This window comes from Vanessa atalanta, chromosome 4 (genome assembly GCF_905147765.1).
Source record: "Vanessa atalanta chromosome 4, ilVanAtal1.2, whole genome shotgun sequence".
In the NCBI taxonomy this organism is placed as follows: Eukaryota; Metazoa; Arthropoda; class Insecta; order Lepidoptera; family Nymphalidae; genus Vanessa; species Vanessa atalanta.
The window spans coordinates 94,983-117,334 of record NC_061874.1 but is presented as its reverse complement, the minus strand read 5'-3'; the positions used below and the strand labels follow the sequence as shown (position 1 = coordinate 117,334).

At 35.4% G+C, this 22,352-nt stretch overlaps 1 protein-coding gene across 1 annotated transcript; it reads left to right on the top strand.

Annotated features, from left to right (window-relative positions):
- The first annotated feature begins 243 nt into the window (after positions 1 to 243).
- Positions 244 to 21,540, top strand: LOC125077949. Its single transcript, XM_047690084.1, has 8 exons — positions 244 to 339; positions 3,756 to 3,808; positions 3,864 to 3,988; positions 16,032 to 16,159; positions 17,308 to 17,521; positions 17,651 to 17,764; positions 18,165 to 18,302; positions 21,202 to 21,540. Exons 1-8 carry the CDS (start codon positions 244 to 246, stop codon positions 21,420 to 21,422), a joined length of 1,089 nt encoding a protein of 362 aa, XP_047546040.1. The 3' UTR covers positions 21,423 to 21,540.
- The last annotated feature ends 812 nt before the right edge of the window (positions 21,541 to 22,352 follow it).

Sequence of the window (22,352 nt, the reverse complement as noted above, 5' to 3'; positions counted from 1 at the left end):
CAGTAAATGATGGTGAGTTATAGGTAATAAAAGAGGATACCTATAAGACGTTGCGTTGACTTTATGATTTACAAGCGATTCGCCCCGGCTTCGCACGGATGCAATGCTGATACTAAATATACTACAGAATGTCTTAATATACAACGTTTATCTTTGTATTATACATATAGCCCTTGGTCTTGGCGGATAAGATGATTGACTCCGCCGCTGACCACCGGTGGAAACACACCTCGGATGCTCGTAATGAGCCCTCCCCCCCTTATTGCCAACGAGACCACTCACACCGTCCACTCTGCTCACCAGAGACGTACCAGGAGCGGCCCCGTGGCATCCCGCCGCGTCAGTCTTAGCCATGGCCGACGAGAAAGCTCAATCCGGGACCTTTGCCCAGGGTGCACCCTAAAAACCGTTGGGCCAAACTAGTCCAAACTAGTAGTGCAAAAACCTTCATTAAAAATATAACACCTCGCCTTATTGCCTCTACTTGCGATTCAACGGGGAAATGCTAGCATTTTTGCCACCATTCCTCACGGTAAAGATTTGTTCAGTAACTATTTGTAACATTTATTTGTAATTTAAAAATATTTATTTAACTATATACAAATAAATATTATAAATATTCCCATTCATTTATTACGTAGGACTATTTTCGTTGGTTTTTACCCCCTCCCCCCCTTTTATAAGAAAAAATAAGAATAGGCCGACCCCTTCCCCTCTGCTTAATATTTATTACGTAAGAATCTAAAGGAAAAAATGAATACACGTTGGTTTATTTTAATGTTTGTTTCAAAGAATCAATTTCTTGAAGTATTTAATAATCTTTATTTTTTAGCCAGCCCGTTGCCATGGAAATGGAAATATTGTTTTATACCTACGCATACGCATCAGAGCGAACCTCGACAATCGAACCTTCTTCAAATAATTTATTTATCTTTGCGCTTTTTTTTATCTTACTTAAGAACTATCAAGACTCCTTCCCACCCCCTTGTAAGAAAACATAAGACATGGTCGACCAACCCCCCTACCCCCCCCCCTACCCCCAAATCGTCTTACCTCATAAATTAATTGCCCCTTAATGTTAATAATTCATATATAAATAAAAGTATAAAAATTATATCATTAAAATGATCACTTTAGTTTATCACCATGTTAAGTGAGTTTGAGCTGAAAATGGCATTGGAGGATCCATATTCTTTTTATTTATTTGCGTGGAATAATTCCAAGGCACAAATCTGTGTTGTTAAAAATATAATGTTGATACTTATGTTACATAAATCGTGAAATTGACGTCTAGAGCCAAAGACGACGTAGGTATTACGACGCTCTTTGGGATCGAGAACAAAGTAAAGTTGAAATCGAAATACGTAGTAAAAAGAAGTAGGGTAGTATTATAAATAGAGATATGTTAATCAAGCCACTGTTGGAAGTGCGTTAGTATATTATCTTTACTGCTTATATTGAAATAGGCTTTATATCATTTTTTCTTCATATTTTTAATTTCAAATGGACAAAATTTTAACCTGATGAAATGAAAGGTCAATCTCGTTAAGCATTGATCACGTTTTACAAACAATTTGAGTAATTAGAGCCGAAATTTGTACAAATCCAATTTGAAATAGCTGTGTACCGGCTATAGTCGTTATGTCAATATTATGGTATAACCCACACCTCACATCGTTTACAAACAGGTCACTCAACGAAATTATAAAAAACAACTCGAAATTATCTGCTGATATAAAACACCTAAAATTACATAAAATACTTTTGTTTTTAGTTGTGATAAATATATAATCTAAAAAATTATTTCGGTATTGAGACATTTAATTTTTTGCTCATTTCGTTTTAATTTTTTTTTAATCTAAACCATAAAAAAACAATGTGTTTTAAATGAATTAAAGTAAAAGGGAGAAATTCGTGGCAGTACATTTATATACGTATATAAATTGTCTTAGTGTTTTTTTTTTATTTTATTAATATATCAAAAATAAAAAACCTATAAAAGTGAATAAATATATATGAATATATTTAAGTATTATGTTAGAACATTTTTACTATTAATACCATATCCATACTATTTGGCGATTGACTACTTGTTGGATACTCGTAATAGTTTTATTTATAATAATTACTTCGATTTCGTATTTGTTACATTTTGTACAGTATTACTCGGCGTGTTTCAGAATTCATTTGATTACCTATAAACCTACATATCAATAACATTTAATTAATACGGTGCATGAGTCACCTTTGCTCTTAACAATAACAACCTTCAAACAATTACGGATCCAAATCCCTTTAATGTTTAATAAAACGATAATTTGTCGAAATCATTACCAAATTTCTATATCACGCGTAACGATGATCCTTGAGTGTTAAAGTTATTGCTACCGCTATTCAAATTCGGATACTTCGTAATTTATAGTAGTTTCCGATAGAATCCTATACAACTTATATTAAATTTAATTTATAATAGGTTTTTTCTTGAATTAGTACTTATTTGTGAGGTTCGCAATAGGAGAATGCGAAAGCCTTAAAAGGCAATACTATAAGTTAACTACAATATTACAAGTACAGCTAAGATCATAATTATTATTGCGAACAGTGGAAGGTAAGCATTGGTAATTTGCGTTTATGGGAAGCACGTTATGTATTGTCACTTTAAGTAGGAAAACCTATGACGGTTTTGGATCGTAATTTGTATTAGGTAATACTACAGCTGACGAAACTATCGTTAATACTTAATTTAATCGAATAAAGTACAAACACAAGTAACGTTGTTCCGGTATAAAATAACGTACTTACACATAGCTCCACCTTTTTATGACGCAGAGAAATTACCTTTAGACCAATTAACGTATACATTAAGCTCCTAATAATCATAATGAACACGTATAAAAACTAGCAAATTTTCTAAAGTAATAGTTGTATTCTCCCACCTCACCTCGCGGCTGTTGCGAGAACCGCCTTAATGATTTTGGTTAAGCGCATCAATCAATCGAGCACGTAAAAGCCGTCAACATTCGCACGAGAATCCAGAATACCTGGGAATCTAGAAGTAATAGAACTCCCAGAAAGGCTGATATTAGAAGAGTTGATATATTTAAGGAGTTAATGTTAATAATTCTTATGTAAACAAAATAAATTATTTTTGATGTAATTATAATAAAAATAACTCCAAATGGAATACGGCTAGCGAATGATGATGACCATTGTGATGATGATATACGCAGCACATATTTACTTTATAAATAATGACAATGAAACAAGACTGATAATGACTTCAAAGTTCATAGAACTTGCGTAATGATTCGTACCAAGCCATCAATGAAATGTGCAGCATTATGTTTCTGCTTCAGTTAAAACCGGTCGCGGGTAACAGGTATCCTGCATTAGTGCATACAAGCACAAATTGAATTCGATCGTACGTGTATCACGATCACGCTGCTCTAGTTATTTTATATTTACCTTATGTTCATTGCATCAACCACACCCACTTTAAAGCTGAAAACATACAGCTACACGTATGCTATTATTATAATATTATTTTATTAATGATTCTTACTAATAAATGCATACATCGTAAATTATAACCTTAGTATGAGGCCACATCGGGATTCGACGAAGGTTCACGTTGTCGCGACATATCTGGCCACACAGTTCGCTGCATCACGATGTATTCGTGCGAACACGAATACCTGTAGGGAGTTGTCGGTGAATTGAATCAAAGGATTCTGTCGCGAATAACTTAATTCCAGAATACGAAAGGTTGTCGCTATGATGCCAACGACATCGTCGTTGTTATCATACGGTTTGTCGGTACGTCGCGATTGCCCGACACGTATATTCATCAAATGTGGCCGCAGTATTATAATTCTTGATGAACTTCTCTTGATCAATCTCGATCCCAGCGACCTTTCTTTAACTAACCATGACTGGATGACTGCGCGGGCTCCTAAAGCAATGCACAAGGATGTGGATGCAACCAAAGGTGCGCTCCCACAAACCATCACCAAGGCCAATGGCAACAATTCATACCGAGACAAAAGAGTGTACCACCGGTTACTGCGGGCTTAGTATTAATATAAAATTTTAACAAAAAAAATAGTTAACTCCATTTTGTCTTCATATTTAATTGGGACCAAAGGATAAGTACAGGGAGTACTAATAAAAAAACAATAATTTTCAAATCAGTTTATAAATGACGGAGTTCTAGGGTAACAAACGTAAAAAAATACAACCGAGTTAATAATCCTGTTCAAAGTCGGTCATAGAAAATTAACTTTATTTCTGCGAATTTGCGACCTGTACATGTGCGACATGATGTATCACGTGGTTATGAGGTCGCATATTACGATTTAGCCAGATAAACGAGACAGTCCCTCTTTAGGTTGTATACTTACGATGATGATGTGTAAATAATAATATTACCTTACGACTCCGGTGAGTTTAACTGTTGCTTAGCTTCTCTAAAGATTGAAAAATACTTTAATTCCACAACTTTGCAAATACATACATACATACATGTATCTATGTATAGAATTTCGCTTTTTATTGATATTATTATATTAGTGCATGGTTGTAGGTGTTATTCCTTTAGGTCATATTCAAGTATTTAAATAATTCCCAGGCGGTCCGACATAGAATAAATATTGATCATGGTTCGTTAATCGATCACATTGAGCAATCGTTATCGGTAAACTATATTAAATTACTGAAAGGTAAGTATGACCTTCAGGCTTCAAATATCAAGACTATGAAGAAAATTAAAGGATCGTTTTTCGTTTTAGTTCGTTTTGATTGATTGATATTTTTTTGTATATTGATATGATATGCTTATTATAAATTACATTTTAAATGTGTATATATATACATATATAGGACATAGATACAATCGAGTCGCTTCCAAGCTTCCACCGACGGTTAAATTCCGAGGTTCTTAAGACATAGCCATAATTTAAGATTGCCTAAGTGGCTAGTTATTGATTTATGATTATCACTCAGACTCGCATTGCGACGAATGAAACATCGCCCGTAACATTAAGCAGTAAGTATTACGGGTAACTAAGATTATGATGATTTGACATTTTTGCATGGACATACATATCTTCGTCTATATATGTTTTTTAAGGCATACCAACGGCAAGTTCATACCTAAGTTTCTAAGTTTGCAAACTATAGATTATTGTATGAATTGTATGAATATATCATCTGCACCGGAGCATCATTTGCACCATTATATAATATTATAGGAAGAGGTGTTTAAAATTCATCGTTAGAATTTTATCAATTTAAATGTTACAGTTACTTAACTACACTTGGAGTGATCTATAAGTCTGTATAATCATTTTATTATTTTATCGGCTGTGGTGATGTCAACTAGGTGACATAGCCTAGGTGATGTAGACTGGATGACGTAAGCATTTTATCCCGATAAATATACACCGCCCTATTAAATCAGTAGCGTTATCCTTTAATAACCACTTTATGATTAAACGACTGAACGATTTCGATCCAACTCTGTAAGAATTTTAGATTTTGTATGAGTACGATACCTATTTATTATTTGTTTCCAATGTTGAAATATTCTATTGATTTAAAAGTAAAAAATCAATGCAATTGTATATGAAGGGATTTTTTTATGTATCATATTAGGTCCTTACATATGAAATTGGCGTTTTGTAGGGGAGGAATATAGTTTTTTTTTTTTTGTAAAATATATTTAATTAATCAAAGTATGCACCGTTGTTATCTATGCACTTTTAGCATCTTATAGGTAGTTCATTGATCCTTTTACTAAAAAAACCATGGGGGCGAGAATCAATAAAGTCTTTGAAGGCTTAGAAGACATTTTTTCCTTGTAAGAATTTGTCCCAATTCCGATTCCGAAAATGATCATCTATTGGAGCAAGGTCCTAGGAGTACGGTGGATGTCAAAGACATTCTAATTGTAGCTCATCTAACTTGGTGGTTGTTTGTTGTGCAGAGTTTGGTCTTGCGTTGTCGTGAAGCAGCAGTGGCCTAGAGCGATTGACCAATCTCGATTGTTTAGCAGCTAGTTCTTCCTTCACGGTTTGCTGTTTCTATTGTCAAATAGATATCTGCCGTAATCGTTTGGCCAAATTTTAAAAGGCTATAGTGAACGACACCGGCACTAGTCCACCAAACACTCACAACTAACTTTTTCTGAGTCAATTTTCGTTTAGGGCAGGACATTGCGACGAGCGCTTCCGATTATCGTATAGTATCCACTTTTCATCACAAGTAAACATTAATCTTTCGAGCTGTTTTTGCACCACTGTTGCCACGGTAGAACTCGTACTCGTAAATATACCGATATTTCAAGTTTACCATTGTGTGATAATAAGCGACGCCAAAGAAAAATAATGAGGAAAAAACAAATGAATGGCTGCTTGCTTTTAAAAATCAAATGTATCAGCTAAATTAATTTATAAATTTTAATTTGGGATTCTTAACCAAAGAGGGGATATTTCAGATCAAAGTGGTCAGAACGACAAAACGCTAATTTCATATGTAAGGACCTATTATACGTTAATATCGTTTAACATTGCTTTATATACAACGCTTCATGATGCACGCAATAGTAATATATACGCAAAAGTAATATATTTCAATGTGTTTGCGTCCCCAAGGATCCTTTGTAAGCATACATAATCGAAATCGTATCAGAGACACATAACTAGTACCACTGGTACGGAGCCTCCGTGAGAAAGTTATTGTGATTGCATCACAGATTATTGTTATATATTCATACCGGATACTGAACTAATATAAATTGTTTTTAGTTGAGAGTTTATGAACCTAAACATCCCGAGACTCCGGGTTTAATTCCCGAATCGGCCCAGTAAAGAGTTATTACTTTTTTCTGTCAATATGTACTTAGTATCAATCAGGCAGCGGTAATTACGTTCGCAGTAAATAGACATCATCATTATCAAATGTTTTTAAATAAATAATTTGGTACGACAGTCCCTCTAGAGACGTTCCAACTCATTCAGACGGGCTCATGCAAAGAATATTAGACAGGGTGGTCCCTATCTGACATTCTATCGCCAAACAGTTATTGTTGTAGTGGTATTGTTGTGTTCCGGTTTGATGAGTTATTGAGCCATGACGATGTGAATATAGGCACAGAAGACATAACATCTTAACTCCCAAGATTATTGACATATTGGTGGCACAAGAATTATTACAGCGCCATTGTCTATGGCGGTGACCACTTACCGTCGGCTGGTCAAATTGCTCGCCCGCCTTTAAACAGAATATAAAATATTACCTTTTGTTTTAACATTTGTTTTCTCCTAGAGCGAAGTCTATTAATAAAGAAAGGGCGATAGTTCTGCTCACTGATTGAGTACGTCTCGGATGTGTTCCGCTCTCGAAACGGACTAAGTTTCAACAGTTAAGACACAAGATTGAGTTACATCTCCCCTGGCTGCTATATACTATAGCTAAGTGGTTAGTTCGTAGCGAATGCAACCACTGGAAAGTTCGAAACAACCTGAACCTTATAGTTCACATAATGTCTGAGGTCACAATATGCCATGAATTTATTTCTATAACTTACAATTTACCTTTGTGGGTGAAACAGCGTTCATTATTACATTTTTAAATACTTGCATTTTTAGCGAATATTTTGTCAAATGTTAGTAATCTTTGTTTAGGATTTCATCAATAGATTATATGAAAAAAAAAGAGACTAATCTTTACGGTATTTACATTTAAGTAAGTGATAAACATTTAGCTCACAATACCTTTAAAAAGTCTCGCGAAAACGGCTAATCCGGCATAAGCGATCGCAAGAGTTCAATTTGGCATTTTTAATGTTAGCATCTAATTAATACAATGTTTTGCACTATACATACATACATAGTATTCAAAGCGTATAAGTCGGTACGATTAACGTACGCACACAATTATTTCAACTTCACCCTACTTCAATAAACGCTTGAAGAAGTTCTACGCTTGTTGCCTCTGTTGATGTTTGTTTTAACAAAAGATTCCAATCTAAATGTCACTTTCGAATCGTTTAACTCATCTTCAATTTATATGAATGACTTTGAATATTTTTTGCCATCTCGTCAGTGATTATTTATTTTATTAGCACACTCTTATTAAACCAGCAGACATTTCCAATTGTACTGATGAACGAACACTTGACACTAATTAAGAAAAATCAATATATAATATCTAATTTTTATCGCATTACACGAATCATTTCGTCTAAACTTTTATTAATTTCTATGGTATTATATAAAAGAATAAACGTAAATAGAAATGTAGCTGTACGGCATCATAATGTGTCGTGAATTTCGCCATACTTTAATTATATTATAATTTATATAATAAAAAATAGGATTGAGCATTTTTCTTGTTTTATGAAAATATTACCTATATTAGTTTATACAATACTATATTTCCATTTGGCTGTAGACTGTCTTTTTCAGCTAGTGGGTACTCTTAGAACATACATACAAAAATGGGTGGTGACTGTTAAAAAATGAAAGCCAAAGATCGCGCTTAGTGTTGTGGCCCTTTTGGAGGCCCATGTACCATCGGGTACCCACCGAGCGGACTCGCACTGAATTCTACAATCGAGTAAGTCCCTAACATTTATAGACATTTAGCTTTATACAGGTCTTAAAAATTATAAAAATATGTTCTTGTGTTTATTCGTTTCTTTAACTACTGGGCAAGAACGCATAAAATAAAGATATTTATAATGCTTTAGACGACTTAAAATTAAGGTATTTTTTATCTCGTTCGTCCTTATTTAAGCATGATGTATAAAGAATGACTTATAGTGTATACATGAACTCATACTTGGATATTTAATGGCAATTTTCACCTGCGGAGAATATGTCTTATTTAAATAGACTACAAGAATTTTTTTTATGATAATGTCGTTTATAAATTTAGGGCGAGTACCTAGATGAGGTATGACAGTATATTTTCTTGCGCCTTGTCTTTCGTAGATCACAGCACATAACGCTGCGAACGCGATAGGAAACTGTAACGACATTTAGATTTTCCGGGTGAAAGTGTAGGAGCGGCCTCGAGGGAGCATGGGCTCTACAGATGCTTTCGCTCATACAATCCACGAATCATGTCGGACATTCTCAACAAATAGCGAAGACTCGAAGGCACTTAACGTGTACATTCTTAGAGAGTATTCTTTTCGATCTATGTGACAATTGTATAGATAAAAATCAACTTCCTATATTTGTTTACGTACTTTCTTTATTATAAACTAGTAATGTATATATATTGCGTAAAAATGAAAAATCTCGGCATATGACTTTGTGCTGATGTGAATGATGCAACATACCTGAGTATAGAAGATAAAAAATCGTTAGATATTATTATTTCAAATATTTATTGTCAAGTGGCTTCGCGTATTGGAAATAAAAATATATTAAAAATGCTTATTCATTGCTTTTTGTAATAATTTGACAGTAACGGTAAACTTCATCTTAACGGTATTCATATCATCATATCAAATATATATTTTACATAAAATTATAACAATTTTATATAAAACTTATGCCTAACTCAATAAAATCAAAATATAATTTATTCAAGTAGGCCTTTACAAGCACTTTTGAATCGTAAGTTTACAAACAATATTAAGTGAAGCTACCACCGGTTCGGAATGTAGATTCTACCGAGAAGTTCCGAAAGCCCGCGTGGTTCCAGTAGACCAGAAAACATAGGCGGTATTTTTTTTTTAGGCGGTAAAAATCGACCTAGTCCTTTATTTCACATTAAGGTTTGCATAGGATGATGTCGTCGCAGCTGAACACGGAGAATTGTAATAGCATAAAATAAATAAAGGAAATGAATACTTGGTGTATTTAGATCGAGTTTCGGATAGTTTTACACGATGGTATTGTTTTTTGCAATACTTAGGCATTTTTTGCTTTGGTTTGAAGGGTTAGTGAGCCAGTGCCACCACATCTTTGATCCCAAGGTTTACGCAAGGTTACGACGCATTGATGATGTAATGGATGGTTAATAATTGTTAGAGCGCCAATGTCTGGGGGCGGTGGTGACCACTTACCATCAGGTGGTCCATGTACCCCTTCGCCTACCTATACAATAAATAAAGGCACATGTATATTATACACCGTCCCATCCCAAAACTCACTCGTACTTGCATTTCAAAGTACTCAAAATATACGAGCATATTACGACATCATAGTTTTAATCAAAGTCGTTTATTCTGTTATTTAAAATTTGTTAAGCAAATAAAAATTATTTAATAAATACTTAAGTAATTTAGTAAATTACTGTTCATATATTTACACAGAATCTCAATAACGAATACCTTGATAACATCATAAACTCGACTACAATTTGTTTCACCGCATGAATCAACAAAAAATCATTTTTTATATAATCGAGTATTTTACTACACAACATACTAGCATCAATACTTAACTGCGCACGGAGCTGTTCGTGATTTCAGATATTTTTATAACTGTTTAAATCTTATTAAGTCCTCAATGCAAAATGTTAATATGATTTAAAGTTGTTTATATGTGTATAAGAGATATATGATTCTTGTTATATTGTTAGTGGGGCCGTAAAATTGTATGAAAAATACATAAATTTATCAACTATAGTCGGATCTATATTCGGAACAAATATATTTTTACGTCACTCTTTAGCTGGCTTCACTCGAGCCCGCTGTAATTTCTTATATCCAAGTATGGTACTTCTTTATATCTCCTAAATGTGCAGATTATCTCATTTGATTTATTTTTACTCCTTTACTATAAATGCAGTCAGGTTATTGAACTCATTACGGAGTTAAACATGTTTTCAAAAATCTATATTCTTATAAAATAAAATCCACAACATAATGGTAACGTCTTAATATTTTGTCTTTATAATAAAATAGAGTACGAGCTACGATAGTACACAACATGACTTGTCTATTTTTGAACAAAATATACAGTAAGTACAAATCGTTAAAAACGTAGGAGAGTTTTAAAATTTTTAATCTATCCTTAAAATTAAAGTATGGAACCGTTGCAACAAAATCTTGGTGACATTTTGTTACATTTTATTCCTTAAGTGCTCAACGAAGCACCTAGTTTTACCTTAGTATTTACTATTACAGTATAGTATTTATTTTATTTATACTAATTGATGATGATGATTACGTTACGTGGTCCTGATAAATTTACAAACAATATTCTTACAGATCACGATTTTCTTAAAACCGACTTGCTTGCTTGGTTTTTTAGGATGCCTTTACTGATGTGATCAATATAATGGCATCAGTGCTAGATGAAATGTTTGATCATGCCGTTGAAAGTGCCGGATCCTTTATAATTAAACATTTACCTGTAATATATTCGTGTATGGTCACGTAAGCTTTGTTAATAAGAAAATTGAATATGTGAGTTATCTATCTGATAGTGTCTCCGGATCGCGCACTTGACCGATTTATCAGTGCTGTTGCACATGCACTTGCAACACTCTTGACACTGCAGCTATCAAACAAATTGGATAGTCTGCTTAAATAGAAGTCTTTGTCCTTGTTTAATCCCGTGATGGCTCGTGACACGCTCGAGTCGAAATGACAAAAGATCGTGATATATTCTTGTCGCCTACGGCTCTAGTTGTGATGTCACCGCACATCCGTTACGGTTAGGGAGCTGCGAACATTTTAGAAAACGTTTAGCTCATGGTTCATATCGATATCTATTACGTGTAGATCAAGACGAATCAAATCGGTAAGCTAGGGCAAGTAGCTTAAGTATATTGGTAACTTTACTGCGTTTTTGAGTTATAGTGCTTCAATAAAGGGTACTAAATAATTTGCTCATGAAACTAAGAAATTTCTCAAGGCTAGAAATAAAAGGCACTGAATTACCGCGATACGTCATTGTGAAAATGCATAAAAGTATCTCTACATTCATGCAGCTCATGGCTCTATTTGTAATCATCCGATTCATTATGGTTCTACGAAAAGAAAAAAATATTAGTAGACATTTTGCTTACTCATTATTATTAGAATCCGAATCTATCTTTAATATAGCCTTTATCAATTGATTATCGAGCAATGATCATTTCCTTCGATTTTTTTAAGACATTATTTCACATATTCACGATATTTGTGAAATTGACACTTGTTAGGGGGTTTGACTTCACACAATCTTACCTCCTCGGCAACCTCTTAGACTGAGACAATCTCAGCTTATTTTATTTTTGCTCGAAATATACGTTTTTTGATGTGCAACCGTCTCACATTAATAATATGTATTGCTGTGGTCGGGCTTAAAGAGCGATTACGCCAGTGTTACTACTTACTAACGAAGAACCATAATTAGCGATGCATTGAAGGTATGAGAAATGATTCACACTTCTTCCTAGGACTTACACTCGGGTGCCCATTGCCATGGCTACCTTCCTAATATAAATAAAATATATGTAGTTTTTTTATATAATAATTAAAACTCCTCTCAAATCTAATGATATTAATTTAAAATCTTCTATGCAATTATTTATATCTGTTGCGATCTTACCTAAATTGCCCAATTTATTGAACAGAAATTACGCAGTGTACCCTAATCAAAGTTTCGTCTCGCGATCCTAGCTTGAGAACGAAGTGGTGTAATACTTAATATTCGTAACAAGTAGATCGGTAATTAGGAGTCGCTTTGTTTTCAGTCACGTTTGCAAGGCACAGGCACCACACATCGAGCGATCGTTTGCGATTGATTTATGGCAGCTAATCTGTAGATACTCGTACTCCGCGAGCACAATCGCCGCAGCCTCAGCCAACGTTGTTAAGTGATTGTCCTTTGTATGAGATCTCTTGTGAATGGTAAGTAGGCGTTTTAATTACACGCAGTCGCCAAGACGGGTTATAATTTATTTTCATTGTAATAATGATATACCTCTTTTTTAAATATCAAAAACTAAATTTAAATATAAAATGTTTTCAACGGAATAGAACTCAATTTAATTCTGTGACTTCTGGATTAAATTGAACTTACCAACCCTTACATGAGGTTAATATTTACTACTACTACTTAACTATTTTTCGAAAAATACGCTCCATTTCCTCAAACTCTATGGCTATTCAAGAAAACAATAATATGCCAGAATAATATAAAAACAGACGACCCCCGAAGAGAGTGCATATTGTATTTAATAGTCGCCAATTTATTTAAAATGGGGCTGATGTTGGATGTAAGATTAAGCTGTAACTAAACACGCAAATTCACGATTTGGACATTCGCCGTGACTCTTCGTCCACTTAGCCGCGTGCAACATACGGCCCTATAGTACTAAACGTACCTAGACGGCGAGACATTATATTTAGTGGTAGGGTTTGTACAAGCCGGCACGCGTAGGTTAGCCACTCGTCAGATATTCCACCGCCAAACAGAAATACGTAGTATCTTTGTGTTTGTGTATCTTTGTGTGGGCTTGAAGAGTAAGTCAGCCAGGGTAACTACAGAATTATAATCTTAGCTCCCAAGGCTGGCGGTGCATTGTCTATGGGCGGTAATGACCACTTACCATCAGGTCGCCCATTTTTCCATCTGCCAAAATATATTATAAATAAGAGAATATACCTACTACCTTCATAATAGAAAAATTTAATCGTTTAAAAACAAGATGGAAAACTTCAGTAACTTCAATGGAAAAGTTCAGTATTTCATTAAATACTATTTTCTATATTAAATTCTGAAAGAAACAGATATTAATAAATTATTTAGGAGCAGTTAGTTAATTTTTTTTAAGCTCTTAATACTCTATTACTTCAATCATTTTAAATAAAACGGATATTTCAAAATTATACGTCGAAAAACGCGTCCGATCCTACCGCCTTGAGTTTTAGACCAACATTTCTCCTAGATCTGTCGTGACTGTAGCTCCTCGAGGTCGTTTAACAAGTTCGGTAATTAAAAGATTATTTGGTGTATATTGTCGAGTAAACTAAACTAAACTTTTACTTGCTAACTTCTGAAATACAAGTCGATTTTTATCAGTAAAATCTACATTCCGAACTGGTGGTTGATTTTTATTACAATTTGTAATAAAAAACTCGTAATTACTTTCTTGTAAAAGTGCTTGTGAAAGCCTACTTGAATTAGGTATATTTTGATTTTGATTCTTATAATAACGCCTGCCCGAATTTTTTCCTTAAACCACTCGTTACAAATTTGTTTTCCCGCTAACTCTCTTTGAATGTATGTAGATTGTACGTATTCGATAGCGCTAATTGAAATTTTCGAACAATATGTATTCTGCACATAATGTGGTGTGGTTCTGTACATATCCTGCTGATTGATTTTGTTACCCTTTTAATATATATTCTTGCTCGCATGGCACCACATTATAGTAATTTTAATTTCTAATGACTTTTTAAGAAAAGATTTCAAAATATCCCACGTCATCCCTATAATATAGTAGGTACTACGCCACCTCCAAGCAGACAGTTATGATGAATAGATTAGGTGAATGCGATGAAATAATTATTAAAATCTCGTATCTTTATGTCTTATAAGAATGTAGCCGTCTTTGTTGCGGATACAAAGATGATTCCGTTGTTACGGACCGTAATGTCTGTGTCACCTTGAGCTAAAGTGAAGCATACTTCCATGAGAGCTGTTCGATCGTTAAGAGACCTATTTATTACATCTTCAAGAAGGTTATATTTGGTTTATTTCGTCATGTTGCCATTGAAAAGTAAGGGGCAATTTGGTTGAGATCAAATTATGTCAGAGATATCATGATTAATAATCATTATAAGTACAAGTGCTAATTTATTAGCAGTTTTTATACTTTTAACCTCGTAAATATTAGTCGGAATTAATTATAAGACAGGCCCATCGCCGCCATAGACATTAGAATGTTCAACATGCAAAAAGTGTTCTAAAGGAATATTAATTATTCCTTTCATGATCAACACTGATTTCTCATTCAACTCATTTCAAGCCTTTGGCTCACTAATCCTCCAAACTAAACGCACCAATAAATAAAGTACATGGTATAGATCTAGATTAACTCACTCACGCCACATCTCGTTATATTACTATCGGCGTGCATTAGCATGTGTTCATTTTATTAAAATGATATTTTATCTACATGCCACACATGCTACAGAGTTACTATGACATGAGTAAAACCAATGGTATGGATTAGGTATTAGTACTCGTCATATGTATGTAATTGTATAAGGGCATGCGGCATATAGCAAAATAATCCCAAAGACAATTACTTTAATAATTATTAATTAATTAGTCACGTTCCTAACACCACCATGCCCCGAAAACATTTGAAAAGTCGTTCCAACTATATCATGAGCAGGCTGGGTCGAAACATTGTATGAATGATAATGTAATCGAATAGTTAACTGTAACTAATGCACAATGAATCATAGGTTGCGATACATGGAAAAGTTCCTACAGAATGCATCAAAATATCGCATTAATATTCTTCCCACGCGTGTCGAATTTATTAAAGCTGAAATGCATTTATACAAGAAAAGGTTTACTATGTGAAATAAAGTAAACGGTGATAAATGGATGTTGTTTTTACGAGAACTTGTTTGAGTTTGAGTACAAAATACGTTTTGTGAAATATTCAATTAGAACAATATTGTATTTGAATATACCATCGTTGTCGTAGTCGTCGTCGGCCAAATGTATCCACTTTCTTTTTTCCTCCACTGATGGACACACACTTCTCCCAAGGTGCGCCAAAGCCATTGGTACATTTATCAATTTCAATATGTCTCGGAGATATTAAGTTTCATAAAATAAATTTAATTGAATAGGTAGTGTTAGTTGTAACTAAAATAAAATTAAATTGAAAAAATTAAATTCACATATAAATATTTTACTACGAAAATAAATCCTCATTTAGTTTATTTCTGAATGGCAAATAATATAAGGCTTTTCAAGGCTTCTGAGGCCATTACAGTACAAAATGGTCAAATTCTAGAGAACAACAATTAAGATTTTATAGCTCATCATTTCGCCACACAGGCCCAATTCAAACGACAGCGTCGTCATTGTGTTGCAACCGCTGCGTGAGAGTATGCGCCCGCGCCTCGGCTAAGGACTGTTCACATACAAAAAACCTTACAACAAAGACGCCAGGGATAGTACCCCACGTCAGTGCAACTTGACTTAGCTATGTGTTAATTCTCTCGTGATAATTCATTGTTTGTTGACTTCACTTCGCCGTTGACTTTGTCTTTGCCGGTCTGGTTGATCACGCTTCAAACCTCGAGGTTCTGAGTTCAAAGCCTAGGTTAAACCAATAATTTTTTTTTGATTTTTTTCTCAAATTGTACTTGATTCAATAACAGCCCGGGAATAGAAAATCAGGTAACGCCGTCGATGCTGCGCCAGAACTCATCCGATCGTTTCGGGTTTGCCCTCTCAGATTGAATAAACAGAGAGCGCATCTGTTAGCGCACACATTTGTCTACTATAACATGTCCTGCGTATAAATGTCACGGCTGATCTCCCTTGAAATTGGCCGCCCTGGCCTAAATCATACGACTTTATAATGAGAGTAGTTTGGACTCATTTAGTGGGTAAAATATCACACTTAACCCAGTACCCACACCTGGTACCTTTGTGACAGTTTTAATATATTTAGTGCTTCTATATTTACTAAAGGAAATCGTTTTGATTTGGTTGAATATGTACTCGCATAAAGTTTTTGATCGACGTGATCAAGTAACTTAACGAATCATTTTATCTTAGAAGAACACTAATATTAATCATAATTAAACGGAATAAAATAAGGTCGTGGGAAGTAAACATTACAGCGACTCGCCACGTACTCACTTTAGGACCAGTACGTTTTCTGTGTCAAGTTTAAATTAATAGAATTGTTTCTAGATTATTTTACTGGTACAGCTTTACCTACAGGTACATATATACAGGTAAAGATAGTACGATATTTGCGTTGTTAGCTTTACATTGTGTGGGTACGAAATACGACTAATCTCAAAAAATGCGATGAGTAAGATTTCCACTCACTTCACTCAACTATTATTCTACAGACAAACAGTACTCAGTACGTAAAGCACAGTAATAAGTAGAATTATTGCTGTGTTCCTAGTTAGAATGGTGATTGACTCATGGTAGTGACACGCCCTCTAAGATCCTGTTGTAAGCGGCGCGTTGGCCGAATGAGAAGTAGCATATAACCTTCCTCATATAAATTCAAAAAATGATTATACGTTAAAAATGTTGAATAGTCGTGATCCATTTCGAAAGTAACACTTTATCCTTTTTCTTATTCCAGAAAACACAAAGCTACTTATGCAAAAGCGTCTACGTCGTAATTCTGTTCCTCACTCACGCTACCCATGGCATACCGGGGACGCAGTTCGCGTCGCACGTCAGTTTCAACACGCCTGGCCGTAGCTTCGTTCACGGGGTGGGCGACCCAGTACCAGTGTTGGAACGAAGAGCCCACCAACGCCACCCGCAGAGCCCGCCAGTAAAGAGGTTGCGAAGTGAGTGTTTGTTCGTTGCGTTTGATGGGAAGTTTGAAGTTTATATTTACGATATGCTTTAAATGTAGCGTCGGGACAATACATAATAAAGTTTAAGAAATAAGCTGAGACATTTGGTGTATGTTCCAGGACCGACGCACGCGACTGTTGGATACCCGCGACAGAAACCATCGATACCCTTCCAGGCCGAGGAGGTCCAGCATCAGACGATCGGGACGCCATGGCAATACGATAGCTTCATGAGTATGATTTGAAACCATTGTAACCGTTACCTACTCTATGTTACCGTCACTAGCAGAAACACACACACACAAATTATTATTAGGGAATGATTTATTCGTTTATGAATTATGTCATTTGGTTAAAGAATCCATTGAAAAAACATCTTTATTTGGAAGATCTTTGAGTAAGTCCGTCTGGGTAGGACCACCCACTATATTATTTATTATTGTATGATCACTTTTGAGTTATGTATCTTTATCGGTTACTATTTACACTATATACTGATTATTATTACTAGTGTAAGTACAGTCACAAAGGACATAACATCTCAGTTTCCAAGGTATGCGGCGCAATGACAATGTAAGGAATGATTAATATTTCTTACTGCACTAATCGAGCTAAAGCCGCGGCGCCGCCCCAGGTGTCCCGATCGCGGTGCTGCCGCCGTCGCCCTACAGGGTGGACTCGCCCGACCCGGAGTCGCTGTGGCCGCTGGGCCTGTTCCTGCCGCCGCTCGCCGCGAGGGGCCCGGGGGCCCTCCGGCGGTCGGACTCCGGCGGCGACGCCGGTTAGTTTAAAACTTTACCAGAAGTCAAACTTTTAATAGGCTTTTATGAGCTCACTACCTGCTGCCGATGAACACTACGAGAAATCTGCAAACGATCCATTTAACTAGCAATAAACTGAGTAAACTGTTGGAACAACACGCATTAGCTGCTTCGACAAGTGAAAAGTAATATCAAAGTCAAAGTCAAAAATCTGTATTCAATATGAAAGTGATTACACTTGCTTATTGATAGTCAAAAATCTACCAACGGTTCGTAAACTAACACTTCGGACCCGAGAAGAACCGGCGAAAGAAACTCAGCGGGATGTACACATTTTTTAAATTTCATTTTCACACGCATTCACATATTACATATATATTTCATGTTTTCATGTACAATGATAATAAACATATTTTCGTTATCTGAAACAACCTGGAGGCGATCATCTAGTTAATAGTGTTATAATATCCTTTGGAACACAAACGTTCTTTAACGTTTTTTTTTAATTTAAAATTTGAATATTTTTGAACGTTTACTGGGATCCTGTTGTAAAAACGTATACATTGCCCCGAAAAAGAGTTACTAACCCTGTGTAATCGGGTACTTGGAGTAACAATTTTATTCTTGTTCCTAGTATTAATAGAATGTACTTCACAATTCCTGGAAAAATAATTTATGTTTTTGCGTACATACATAGCATTATCAAGAACAAATTGAGAAGCGACAGTCATTATTTTAATTTCTTTTATTTACATCTTAACGAATCTTTCGGGCCCAGGTTATAGATTGCACGAATAGCCTTCTTCTGCAATACGAAAATGCTATTAATATCAGCTACATTACCCCAGAGTAGGGTGCCATAAGGCATTATACTGTGGAAATTACTAAAATGTACTAGGCGAGCCGTCCATCAGTCAAAAGTCTATTTTTTTTACCGCATAGGCTGCAGAGCTGAGTCTATTCGCCAATCTATTTATATGGGGGCTCCATTGGACCTTAGAGTCTATTGTAATACCAATGAACTCTGTCGTTTCTAAAACATCTAATGCTTGCCCATTTAAAAGTACATTCGTTTTGACACATCTTACATTGGGAGTAGTGAATTTAATACATTTTGTCTTTTCTTTCACTATTTAACAGAGTTGTTGCCTAAAAGATGTGGCAGGTCATTTATATTAAACGAGGAAGAGAGATGGACCAAGAATTGATCCTTGAAGGCCCCCAGAGTAACTAGAATCCTGGGAGATCTCTTTGCATTTACATCAAAATCAAAAGATACTTTATTCAAGTAGGCTTTTACAAGCACTTTTGAGTCGTCATTTAACAAACTATTTAAAGTAAAGCTACCACCAGTTCGGAATGTAGATTCTACCGAGAAGAACCGCAAGAAACTCAGTAGTTACTCTTTTTCAACATCTAAAAGTACAGTCATGTTAGTTAAATACAATTATATGTGCATGCATTAACTCCACGATTTTTTATCATCTATATAATCTTGTATCGAATAAGATGCCTTCTTTACCGATGTATTTTTTACAAATGACTTGAATCTATGAAACGACAAAATTAAAAATGTCTGCGCAATTTTATTATAGAAACGGATACCTTGCCCCAAGAATAATTTATTGACTTTAAGCTTATCCTTACTTCTTGTGCACATGCAATGATTATCACTGATCCCAATAACATCCCGAAGAGAGTCTCTAGCTCCAAGATTATAAATAGACCGGATTGATTTGCGTATGCTGCAGAGCTGAGCTGCGTAGTATCGGCTACATCAAGACGCCCACCATTTAAAGATATATTATAATTTTGCTTTCTAAGGTAGGGTAAAAACTACACATATTGTTTTTTGAGTATTCAAAACTAAATTATTTACTGTAACCAAGCGTGTATCTGTGATAATGCACCGTTCTCATCGTCATAGTCAGTTTTTTTCCTGTCTACCTTAAAAATCAAAGAAGTATCATCAGCAAACAACACTATATCACAAATACCTTTAACATAGAAAGGAAGATCAATTATATATACTAGAAATAGAAGGGGACACAAAGTTGATCCTTGTGGAACACCTATTTTGAACATAGATCCAGAAGACTTGCTGGACTCTGACTTAAATAGGAAACAATGAGATCAAGAGCTTTATTAACGTAGTATTTGGCTTATAAAGAAGCGTCTCGTGTTCTACACCATCAAATGCTTTGGACAAATCACAGCATACTCCAATAGCATTCTGTGAATTTTCCCAAGCACCGTAAATATTTTTAAAAAGTTCTATTCCCGCATCAGTTGTCGAGCGACCTCTGAATCCGATTGCTCGGATACGAAATCAGAAGACTGAGTGCAGTGTCCCTAATTCCATAATGACGTAGCTTCCTGACCAAAGTTTCGAGTTGCACACAATCAAAGGCCTTAGATAAATCACAAAATATCCCTGAGGCATCCTGTGACTCCTCCCAGGCCTAGTAAATATTTTTAACAAGCTCAACACCAGCGTCAGTTGTCGAGCGACCCCTTGTAAATCGAAATTGTTTCTTGTGTAGCAACTTGTTATTGTTAAAATGTACGAACATTTGATTTAGTATTAATTTTTCAAAGATCTTGCTAAGAGTTGGTTGTACGGAGATGGGCCTATAATTGTTGGGGTCTGAAGTACTACCTGATTTAAGTATTGGTATTACTCTACTGTGTTTCATGAGGTCAGGAAACAAGCCACTAAGGACACCCTTTTCTTAATACCTAGTGATCTGAAGGAACTTATTATGTCATTCAAACTTACTGTATTAAATTTAAAACATAGTACATTTTTCACATTGTTTTTTAATAATGATTCAGCAACGGTAGGAGAGGAATTCAGTGAATTAGAATTTAGATAGAATTGTAAATATGCTACATCGCCGTTTGGCACAGAGGCCGGGGCGGGCGCCGAGACGGGCGCCGACCCGTACCTGGTACGGGGCGGCGCGGCGGCGCGCGCGGTGGCGCGGGCGCGGCGCCGCGGGGCGCTCTACTTCCACGACGTCCCGCACATCGCGTCGCTGCTCGCGCACCAGGAGCTGAGGATTCAGAACAACCTCGAGCCGCACCGGATCGCCAGCATACGGCAGAGCTGGCCGTACAGCCGGCCCTAGCGTACGAATTAAACAAAAACATCTCGTTTGTGGTATACTTGTATATCGATACATGTGAGATTCTCGTTCTTATGTCCGATCCCTGTCCGACTGCATTTACAAAAATAAATAAAAATACCTCATCTTATGTTATTTTACTTTTATTCCATTCGAGCATTTCCTTGACATTTCAGAGCTGACGGTGATCACGTCGGAACATTAAGTACGAATCATTTAAGAAATCATCTTAACAATATAACAATCTAAATGAGTAGTGTCACACCCGACATCGACTAAAACTAACTTAAGTACAATTGTACGATATGTCTAATTATGCTTGAAATCACATTCATAGGACGGAATGAATACAACGAGAGAGTCTATTACTGCCAGAGCTTTAGATTCTTATACTGGAGTCGATACATAATCTCTATACTCGTATGTACAACTAATCTAAAAATGTATTTTTTAAAACGTTTACAGTGTAAGGTAACAATTTTTACTATTGATTTTTGCTCGCATGATCGCACATGAGCGCTGACGCTAAGGACACTGTAAGCATTTCAAGAATATAGAAATACTTTAATATCACAAGAATTTATACACAGATCGAAAGGTAAACAGGACTTACAATTACATATATATTAAATAAACTTATATGTTATAGTATGAACAGACACTATGTTTATATCATTTGAAGTTAAATCTATTTCGACATTATTAACAAAAGATAAATATTTCACACCGAATTAATCGAAAGGAGTTCCAGAGACACAGATTCTGAGACCCGAATCCTCAAGCAAGCACATCATATTTGTCATTGTAGTATTGGCACTTTCTGAGACCGATTCAAAATGCCACGAGGTTTCTGAGACACATAACAAGATTTTAATGACACAATGACAGCGAGGGGAGAACAAACATGATTGTGATCTTGCAAGATTATCACCT